The sequence below is a fragment of the Ochotona princeps genome, chromosome 12 (genome assembly GCF_030435755.1).
Source record: "Ochotona princeps isolate mOchPri1 chromosome 12, mOchPri1.hap1, whole genome shotgun sequence".
Lineage (NCBI taxonomy): Eukaryota > Metazoa > Chordata > Mammalia > Lagomorpha > Ochotonidae > Ochotona > Ochotona princeps.
Window position 1 is genome coordinate 67,587,225 of NC_080843.1, and position 10,577 is coordinate 67,597,801.

The window sequence follows — 10,577 nt, forward strand, 5'->3', positions numbered from 1 at the left end:
TCTCCTTCTGTTTCGGCACCTGTGTTCACGGCCTGCCTTCCCAAGGAGCAGAGCCTCCCGCAGCTGTGGCCAGCAATAGGGCATTGTCAGCCACAAGCAGTCAATAAGCATTTTATCAGCCACACCCTCCTTCCAGGCCTGGACTCCTGGTCCCAGAGGCAGCCTAGGACTGAGCTGGAATTAAACCCAGGTTCCCATGGTACCTGCACTTGTTTTTCCTGTTCAACTTTGTTCCTTTTAGGTTCGTCCTGGGCTTGCCAGTCCAGCCACACAGTGTTCGCTAAGGAGACACTGACCCACCCTGATAACTCCTCTGTGTTCTTTTCCTGGGATCACCAGGCCGTGGAGTGGTGTATGCTGGGCTTTTATTATGCGGCACCTGCAGCTGCAGGGCCTGTGGTTCCAGCCTTGCCCTGAGGGGCATGGTGTCACCGTGCATCGGAGGGGACCAGGGCAGGAGCCACTGACACCTCGGTGCTTCCCTCCCAGGAGATGGCGGGCAGAGCGCTCAAGCAGACCGGCAGCAGGAGCATAGAAGCCGCCTTGGAGTACATCAGTAAGATGGGCTACCTGGATCCGAGGAATGAGCAGATCGTGCGGGTCATCAAGCAGACCTCCCCAGGTGAGCCCAGGCCTCAGTGTGGTGGGTGGAGATGTTCCAGTTTGCAGGAAGAAGTTCGAGCTGCGCCCTGGTCAGGTGCGTCAGTTGGCACAGGCCTCCTTCCTGTAGCAGGTGCACTGAACTGGCCCTGCTCCACCGGAGCCGGTAAATCCCAGTGCTCACTCCGCCCCACCTCCTCTAAAGCAGCCTACAGCGCCTCTTCCCTAGGGATTCTTTTTTTCTTCTTGTTTTTAAAGATTTATTTATTTTTATTGGTAAGTCAGATATACAGAGAAGAGGAGAGACAGAGAAGATCTTCCATGCGATGATTCACTCCCCAAGTGGCTGCAATGACTAGAGCTGAGCCAATCCGAAGCCAGGAGCTCTTCCGGGTCTCCCACACGGGGGCAGGGTCCCAAGGCTTTGGGCTGTCCTCGACTGCCTTCCCAGGCCATAAGCAGGGAGCTGGATGGGAGGTGGAGCCACCGGGATTAGAACCGGCACCCATATGGGATCCTGGCGCGTTCAAGGCGAGGACTTTAACCACTACTCTATCACGCCGGGCGCTCCCTAGGGATTGTTTTCTCTGAAAGATCCAGAAGTCCACAAACTAATAATAAATATGCTCTTTTACTTTCTTGTGGGCCTGTGAAAGAGTCTTGGAGAAGGGAGGTTGGTTTCATCCCTTCTAAAGCTCACCCTTTCTCACACCGTAGCCCTACTCCAGTGCTGGGATAAATGCCACTGTGTGAGGTGTGTCACATTGTGAAGAGGGACCCCTTTCTGCTTCCTTCTGGAGATAGTTCCTTAACCCATGGCCCAATTCTCAGAGTTAGTTCCTTCACAAGAGGTGCATTCGTTTGTCCTCCCTACAGGCCAGATGAGCTCCCACTGATGGCTAGAGAGGGCTTCGCTCTGCCAGGTGGCCCCGGGGAGGGTCCCCCATGCACCAGGCAGAACCCTTTGAGGGCACCACCCCATGGCAGAGCAGACAGGAGAGTGACTGGCCGGAGCAGAGAGCATCCATCCTTCCTTCCCAGCGCCCACTTCAAAAGAGGAGAGGCCTTGACAGTGCGGAGGCGGGGCCAAGGAGGCCGCAGCTAAAACCGATCTGATTAGTTATGGAGATGTTCATGGCTTCTTCAGTGTCGCTGTAGATAAGTTATTTTAATAAAGGGACTGGGGGACTGTCCAGAACATCTTGAACTTCTATAATAGGAAACAGTGGGCACTTGGACCATGGCTTGATTCTTCTTCCGGGGAAGTGTGGCCATGGTAAGCCCAGCCCCAGCATCCACAGTTAGAACAGAAGGCTGCAGGGCCACCTACGCCCACAGTGACAGATTTGGGCTCCTTCTCATTTAAGGCACCCGGGGACAGGGGCACGTCCCTCTTCATTGCCCTTGGCCCTTCCAGTGGCTTTGTATTCGAGCCCCACCCCCTACCAGGGTGCCACCTTAGGGCAGCTGGTCGGCCCACAGGGCGGAAGGGAGCTGCAAACACAGCCTGTCCCTCACCTGAAGGCCCTGAGAGCCGCTCGGCCCCAGGACGTTGCTCGTGCAGGGACAGGGAGCTGCTCGCACCGACTGCTTCTATTTGCCTGACACACTCTCCCTTTCTGCTGCAGGAAAGGGCCTGGTGCCACCCCCGGGGACAGTCACACGAAGGCCCAGCTTCGAGGGCGCAGGTGACGGATTCGCACCCTACCACCCACTGGGCAGTGCCGCGTACGAGGGACCCGCAGCACTGGAGGAGGTGCCACGGCCCTATGTGGACTTCCTCTTCCCTGGGGCGGCACCCCACAGCATGCCCGGGCCCCCACACCCATCCAAGGGCTATGCAGCAGGTGTGGAGCCAGCGGGGGCACACTTCTCTGGCGCGGCAGGTCCTGCGCTGCCACTGCCTGGCACACACTACAGCCGCGCGCACCTGCTGGTTCCTGGGGAGCCGCTGGCGTATGGCGTGAAGCGCAGCCCATCTTTCCAGAACAAGGCGCCACCTGAGGCTGGCGGCTACCCAAGCCTGACTGCCAAAGGTCAGGGGGGCCCGCAGGGTGCCGGCCTCACCTTCCCGGGCCCAGGCACCACGCTGTATACCCCACATCCACACCACAAGCAGACCAGCCCCACCAGCCACCAGCTGCACGTGATGGGCGCCCGGGGCCAGATGTTCCCGGGTGACAGCCCCCCACAGAGTCTGCTAGCCCCGTCCAGAAACAGCCTCAACTCAGAGCTGTATGAGCTGGGTGGCAGCCCTGTGCAGGCATGGCCGGCCACCTCCCTGGCCCGCCGTGACTCCCTGCAGAATCCTGGCCTGGACGCACCGCGCCCGCACACGAGCTTCCGGCCGGACGGCCCCACGCCCAGCAGGACCAACTCCTTCAACAGCCAGCAGCCACGGGCCGGCCCGACAGTCCAGGCTGAGCCTTCCCTGCCCGCACCCAACACTGTCACTGCTGTCACAGCCGCACACATCCTGCATCCGGTGAAGAGCGTGCGGGTGCTGAGGCCTGAGCCTCAGACGGCCGTGGGGCCTTCCCACCCTGCCTGGGTGCCTGGGCCCACCCCAGCTGCAGAGAGCCTGGACACAAAGGACGAGCACACCCTGGCCCTGGGCAGCACCTACCCGCTGGACCTGGAGCTGGGCAGCCCCGACCGCAGGTGTCTTCCCCCTCCCTACCCAAAGCACCTGCTGCTGCCCGGCAAGTCTGAGCAGTACGACCTGGACGGCCTGTGCGCCGGCATGGAGCAGAGCCTCCGAGGGGGCCCGGCGGCTGAGCCCGCAGACAGGGCCAGCAAGAGCCACAAGGGCATCAAGGGGGACAAAGTGGGCAAGGACAAAAAGCAGATCCAGACTTCACCCGTGCCCGTGCGCAAGAACAGCCGAGACGATTGCGAGAAGCGGGAATCGCGCATCAAAAGCTACTCGCCCTGTGCCTTTAAGTTCTTCATGGAGCAGCATGTGGAAAACGTCATCAAAACCTACCAGCAGAAGGTGACCCGGAGGATGCAGCTAGAGCAAGAGATGGCCAAAGTGAGCCCCTCCCTCCCCCGCTGCCCCTGCGTGCCCCTCGGGTGCTGGGGGAGGCGCTGCAGGGCCAGCCACCTAGAGCGGTCACAAATGTTGCTACCTCCCTCTCCCCGTCCCCCTTCCCCTGGTTCTTTAAAAACTCGCTCATCGAGGTTTGTGTACTAACACAGTACTTTATTATTATTATTATTATTTTTATTACAAAGTCAGATATACAGAGAGGAGGAGAGACAGAGAGGAAGATCTTCCGTCCGATGATTCACTCCCCAAGTGAGCCGCAACAGCTGGTGCTGCGCCGGGATTAGAACCGGCGTCCATATGGGATCCCGGGGCGTTCAGGGCGAGGACTTTAGCCACTAGGCCACGCCGCCGGGCCCGACACAGTACTTTCAAAGAGCAGAAGCAAGGTGTTAGTTTTGATCAATTGAAATTCTGGGATTTTGTGTTTTGTTTTTTTTTTTTTTAAGATAAAATTAGTAGTTAGTAATCCACGTATCCTTTAAGTAGTCAATAATGTTTAGCCCTAGGAGATAATTATCAGTAAGCAATTCAAGTTTAAATGTTCACAAAGCCAATGATTCTGAAAACTAAGTGTGTGCCCTCACTTCCTATTGTAGCTACTTCAGGGAGCACAGACAGGGAGCAAGGTTCTGCATGTGCTGGCTCACTCCCAGTAGCCGCAACGGCCGGAACCCAGCCGATCCAGGAGCCAGGACCTTCTGCGTCTCCTACATGAGTGCAGAGGCCCAAGGTCTTGAGCCAGCCTCCGCTGCTTTTCCAGGCCACAAGCAGGGAGCTGGAAAGGAAGTGTGGCAGCCGGGACACAAACTGGTGCCTGTATAGGATGCTGGCACTGCAAGGTGGAGGGTGAGCTTGTTGAGCCACCGCACCAACCCCCGATGCTCTTTCTCTTTCCTTCTTACTCATTTCTCCCTGAGCAATGAGGCGACTCAAGGAGTTTCAGGAATGTTGTGGTCCTGTCTCAATGGACGCATCCGTTATTTTTAGAGCTTAAACTCATCCAGAGACCTGGTATTTTTTTGACCTTGGTTCCAGACTTGTGTTTGTGTATGGGTGCAAAGAAGGCCACGTGGGATCTTGCTCACAGCGAGTGAAACCCATTCCCCTGCACGCTCCTTTCTGGACAGTGAGGGAGCGCCCTCTGGGTCTTGGGGCCTCTCCCCTGCCCCAGGCCCTGGCTGTCCCTGGACCGTCTAACTGGACTCCCCATCCCCGCTCCCTCCTCGCAGGCCGGCCTGTGTGAAGCGGAGCAGGAGCAGATGCGCAAGATCCTGTACCAGAAGGAGTCCAACTACAACAGACTGAAGAGGGCCAAGATGGACAAGTCCATGTTCGTGAAAATCAAAACCCTGGGCGTCGGTGCCTTTGGCGAGGTGTGTCTGGCCTGCAAGGTGGACACGCACGCCCTGTACGCCATGAAGACCCTGAGGAAGAAGGACGTCCTAGACCGCAATCAGGTGGCCCACGTCAAGGCCGAGCGGGACATCTTGGCTGAGGCCGACAACGAGTGGGTAGTCAAACTCTACTACTCCTTCCAAGACAAGGACAGCCTGTACTTCGTGATGGACTACATCCCCGGCGGGGACATGATGAGCCTGCTGATCCGCATGGAGGTCTTCCCCGAGCACCTGGCCCGCTTCTACATCGCCGAGCTGACCCTGGCCATCGAGAGTGTCCACAAGATGGGTTTCATCCACCGTGACATCAAGCCTGACAACATTCTGATAGACCTGGACGGCCACATCAAACTGACCGACTTTGGCCTCTGCACTGGGTTCAGGTGGACTCACAACTCCAAATACTACCAGAAAGGTACTGTCTTGGGCCTACTGCCTCCCGACCCACCCCAAGACCTAACACAGCCATCAGAGGTCACTCCTTCCCAACTGGGCGGCCCCTAGGCATTGTGGGGCTGTCTGTACCTGCATTATTTTGTGGTTTCCAGGGACAGACCTTTCTCCCTGAAGGAATAATGTGACACGTGTGAGGTCCCTTGTTTCGACAGTGGGTTTAATTGTTAACTAGTGTAAACACTAGTGGAATGTCGCAGGGCCTTTGTGCAGAGCCACCACCGTGCCCTGGTGAAATGTCCCCCACTCCGCCCAGCACAAAGTCATCCTCTGGAACCAGCCTGAATCCATCTAGCGTATATTCCAGTGCCTTTCAGATAATCCTATTTGAAACGTTTGAAAAGCCAGCTGGTCGTTGTTTGTGACTGGGATTTCTTCAGGTAGTTACTTTAATACCCTAACTAGAAAAGTTGTAGCAAACTTCAAGCTCCCCTTCTCATTGCCATTTCTGGCGCGGGGACCATTTTTGTGCGTATTTGTAAAACCCACTCAGATTTCTGAAGCTCCTCTACAAGCATTAGGCAGGGCACCAGGCCCGAGGGGTGCAGGGAAGGAAGTCTCCGTGCCATCTTGCACGCCCTGCTGCCCCTGGGGGAGGCCTGGCCCTCTCTTGGCGCAGGTGCGTGGCTGCCGACCTGGTGCCAGCCAGGCGTGGCAGCTGCGTGTGGTGCCTTCAGGAAGGGGTCTGGCCCTGCCTGCCGGCTCCAGGGCTTTGGCTGCTCTGGGCTGTGAGTGCGTCGCATCGCCGAGTGCTGACAATTCACTCTGCTCTTCTTTCTCCTTCCTCTGTCTCTTCCCGGTTGAAGGGAACCACGCCAGGCAGGACAGCATGGAGCCCAGCGACCTCTGGGACGACGTGTCCAACTGTCGGTGCGGGGACAGGCTCAAGACGCTGGAGCAGCGGGCACGCAAACAGCACCAAAGGTGTCTGGCGCACTCGCTAGTCGGCACACCCAACTACATCGCGCCGGAGGTGCTCCTCCGCAAAGGTACAGCCATGCCGCCGCACCGGGCCCCAAGGCCGGGTCCCTGACCCCGGCTGGTGTCCTGGGGAGGCTCCCACACACTCACTGTGTCCTTCCCAGAGTCCCCGAGCTGCGCTCTCTGCCCGATACCTGGGCCTCCGGCAGGGTTCCCCTCAGCTCTGAGAGGGAATACTGCTTTCTGACCCCGAGCCCACCCGCCCTTGTCCAGGCCAGCAATGGGCTCTGGAACCTCAGAACTGTTTTTTTTTTTTTTCAGAGTCTGGGGTGGTGGCAACTCCAAGGGCAGCAGGAGCACCATTCGGCCTGCCCTGGCTGACCGTCGCGGGCACCTGCTCGCCAGCAGGTGGCACCTCGGGGGGCAGGGTGCCGAGTAGACCTCCTGCAGAGAGCATTGCGCTCCAGGTCTCCTGCCAGACCATGCCCAGGAGTGAAGTTGCTGCAGTACTGCAGAGCCCATCTTCCGGTTAGACGGTCCCTTTTATCAAATTGAAGTGGCGGCCCAGAGCTAGGGCGTTGCCGTAGCAGCCCTGCCTGGTCCCTCCGGACAGTGGCTTGGGGCTCTGGCTCCACGTAACAGACACGGAGCTTCTTGCCTCGCACATGTGTCAGGTGAAGGACTAGGAACCAGCCAGGCGTGGCTGGAGTCCCGGTTTTCTATGAGTCCCTGAGCCTTTCAGCCCCACATGGACAGGCGGAGCAGGATCTGCCCTGAAAAACTGTAGACACTAGTCCTGGCGCTGGCAAAGCTCCCGTCACTGCCGCTCCCTCCCCTGTGCAGCTGCCAGAGCAGCCAAGACCTGCCACCCTTCACAGCCTCCAAGGGCAGGGGGCAGAGGAGGACCCACGCTGGCCACTGCTGCTGGCTGTTGCCACCCCCTCGCCCCTTGAGACTAACCTGTGCCTTGTCTGTACTTAGAAAGGGCTGAGTTAGATCAGGCTGAGACAGGGAGCCCTGAGGAAAACCCAAGATGAATAGGCCTGCCCTGCAGCCTTCTGGCCCCTGTTGTCCTCAGCTGGGCTCCCCCAGAGGTCTAACCTAGGACCACGTCCTGGGTCAGGGTGCGGGGAGGGGATTCTATTGCACCTGCCCAGGGCAGCTTCAGTACTTCCGTCCTCCCCCGCCAGCAGGAAATCCGTGTGTCCAGGGCCCCTGGAAGCCTGCACCTGCCCCAGGAGCCAGGCTGAGCCAACTCTGTCTTGCAGGGTACACACAGCTGTGCGACTGGTGGAGCGTCGGCGTGATTCTCTTCGAGATGCTGGTGGGGCAGCCACCCTTCCTGGCGCCCACGCCCACAGAAACGCAGCTGAAGGTGAGCTGTGGGCAGTGGCCTGGGTGCCCAGTCCGCATTAGGCCTCGCTAAGTGAAGAGGGCCTGGATGCCATTGTAGACCGAAGAAGCTGGGCCAGTGATATCGCCCCATGACTTGTTTGTGTTGAGTTTTGTTCGGCTAAGTCACTGGTCACTGCCCTGCAAAGGACTACCAGAACCTGTGAGCTCTGACTGTGGAAACGGCCGTGTGCTTGGAGCAGATCAGCTGTGCAGGGAGGTTGGACATATGTGTTTCCCAAACCCCCCCGAGAGGCCGCACATTGTTCCATCAGTCATTATTGTTAATACAAACTGGTTTTAGAACTACAGCCATTGGTTGCCCAGCAAAAGTGAGCCATTTGAGCATCTGTGGTCTGCAGTGGCTTGAACAACTGACAGGGAAGTCTGAAAGTTTTCATATCCCTGGAGTCTGTGGTGGAGCCTAAGCTTAAAAACCATTTAATTAGAAAGACCCCAATTAAGGCTTAGCTTCACTCTAGGAACAAGAAAATGGCAATTAGATACTGTGTACATCCTAATGGAATTTCTGCACCACTAACTGAATTACTCGCATGATAATAACTCAGATCTCTTTTATTGTGGTAAAATAAGCTTATCATAAATTACCGGTTTAGCCATTTTGAAAGGTGTAAAACTCCATGGTGTTCACCATGTGGTGCCATGCTCACTGTTTCCCAATAGCGTCACCACCCCAGACAGGGACTGTGTAGCCATTAGTGACTGTCATTCTCCCTGTCCCGTCTCATTGGACCTCCATCCTGCTCTGTCTCTGCACCTGACTGTTAGGTACACCACAGAAGTGGAAGCAGATAGGACTTGTCCTTTGTCACTGGCTCACTTGCCTTACAGAATGTCTTCGAGTTGCAGCCCTGTCGGAACTGCCTGAGCTGAATATATAGAACATACTTGTTCATGCATTCACCCATTATGAGACGTCCGGGTGATTTCCACCTGCTGGCCGCTGTGTTAGTGGGTGTCCAAGTGCCTGTTTTGAGTCTTTCTGCTGGGGAGGGTCGAGGCGTGGGAAAGGGTGGGCAGAACAAAAGCTTCCAATTTTCCCTTTCTTCCCTTTTCTCTGAGGAAGGAGTGGGAGAAAGCTGCTGCCAGCTGCCAAACCACATAAATACCTGGGATGAGGTTGTCCACTTGTCCTAGAGACCCTATGTGGAGAGGAGTGTTCCTAGGGTATTGCTTGAGTGGTTTTCATAGTTCCGAGATGCTGATTGAGAAAATCCTTCCAGCGTCCACTGGCCGACAGAGTCCACCCCAGTGCACACACTCAGCCAGACATTGTTGCAAAGCTCAGCCAGAGAGTTGTCCAACCTGCTCTGCTCTCCATCTTTGGACATGTCATTCAGTGTCCTCTACAGGCCTAAATGAGCTGGCCATCGTGTCCCCCTTGTGCACCTGGGCATGCTGCCCACTGCACAGGTATCAGCCATCGAGGAAGCCCAGCCCTGGAACATGCATTCCAAGGCTGGACCACAAATCTTATGAGTTGAGCCCAGTGGTCCAATGGGGAGTCTCCCAAGCAAACTCCCAGACCTGGATGTAGAAGGACCCACTCAGTAAAACCACACTGGGGGCAGGTGTTGTGCCCAAGGGGTCGACTCCCACATGCCGAATGGAGTCCCTGGTCTGCGCCCAGGTACTCTGCTCTGACCCAGCTCCCTACTGGTGCGGCTGAGCAACAGCAGGTCTCTGCTGGCCATATGGGAGACGTGGATGGAGTTGCTTGCTGATCCCAGCTTGTGCCTGGCCCTGCCTCAGCTGCTACAGGCATTTTGGGGAGTGAGTGAGAAGATGGAGTATCTCTGTCACTCTGTCTTTCAAATACATTAAAAAAAAAAAAAAAAGATTTGTGCTCACGTGTGTTGTGCCCACTCTCCAGGTGATCAACTGGGAGAACACGCTCCACATTCCAGCGCAGGCCAAGCTGAGCCCCGAGGCCAGGGACCTTATCACCAAGCTGTGCTGTGCTGCCGACTGCCGCCTGGGGAGGGACGGAGCCGACGACTTGAAGGCCCACTCCTTCTTCAGCACCATCGACTTCTCCAGCGACATCCGGAAGCAGCCGGCCCCCTACGTGCCCACCATCAGCCACCCCATGGACACGTCCAACTTTGATCCCGTCGATGAAGAAAGTCCCTGGAGCGAGGCTAGTGAAGGGAGCGCCAAGGCCTGGGACACGCTCACCGCACCCAATAACAAGCACCCCGAGCACGCCTTCTATGAGTTCACCTTCCGGAGGTTCTTCGACGACAACGGTTACCCTTTCCGATGCCCAAAGCCTCCGGGGGCTGAAGCTTCCCAGTCTGAGAACCCAGATGCAGAACACTCGGAGCTGGGGGATCAGACCGAGGGCTGCCAGCCCGTCTACGTGTAGCCCATGCGGCCCTGCCACCAGCCCCTGGAGGGCACCGGTCAGTCCCCTCATTACGCCATGTGTTGCTTCTCGGTCTGCTCTTGGCCGTGGAAACCCAAGACAGAAACTCAAGGGACTCGGGTCCAGCCCCGTGCATGGCTAGACACTGGTGTGCCGAGGGGAAGGGCCGGCATGGTTTGGTGTTGGCGTTCGAGGACCTACACTGCATTAAAATGATATTTTTAAACGTTCAGTACAGTTTAGAAAGAGCACTTATTTTGTTTATCTCCATTTTTTTCTTACTAAATTATAGGGATTAACTTGGACAAATCATGCTGCTGTTGTTTTCTACATTTGTATTTTACCCGTAGCACTTAACTCGCAGTCAGGAAGA

The 10,577-nt window shown here is 56.8% G+C and overlaps 1 protein-coding gene across 1 annotated transcript in view; it reads left to right on the forward strand.

Moving 5' to 3' along the window:
* LATS2 (large tumor suppressor kinase 2) overlaps positions 1–10,349 on the forward strand; it is a 58,523-nt gene extending 48,174 nt beyond the window's left edge. Inside the window, exons 3-8 of the mRNA XM_058670985.1 lie at positions 490–622; positions 2,229–3,634; positions 4,882–5,464; positions 6,309–6,491; positions 7,692–7,798; positions 9,710–10,349. Coding sequence (XP_058526968.1) covers positions 490–622; positions 2,229–3,634; positions 4,882–5,464; positions 6,309–6,491; positions 7,692–7,798; positions 9,710–10,204 — 2,907 coding nt within the window. The 3' untranslated portion in view covers positions 10,205–10,349. The remainder of the gene's footprint in view (positions 1–489; positions 623–2,228; positions 3,635–4,881; positions 5,465–6,308; positions 6,492–7,691; positions 7,799–9,709) is intronic.
* The last annotated feature ends 228 nt before the right edge of the window (positions 10,350–10,577 follow it).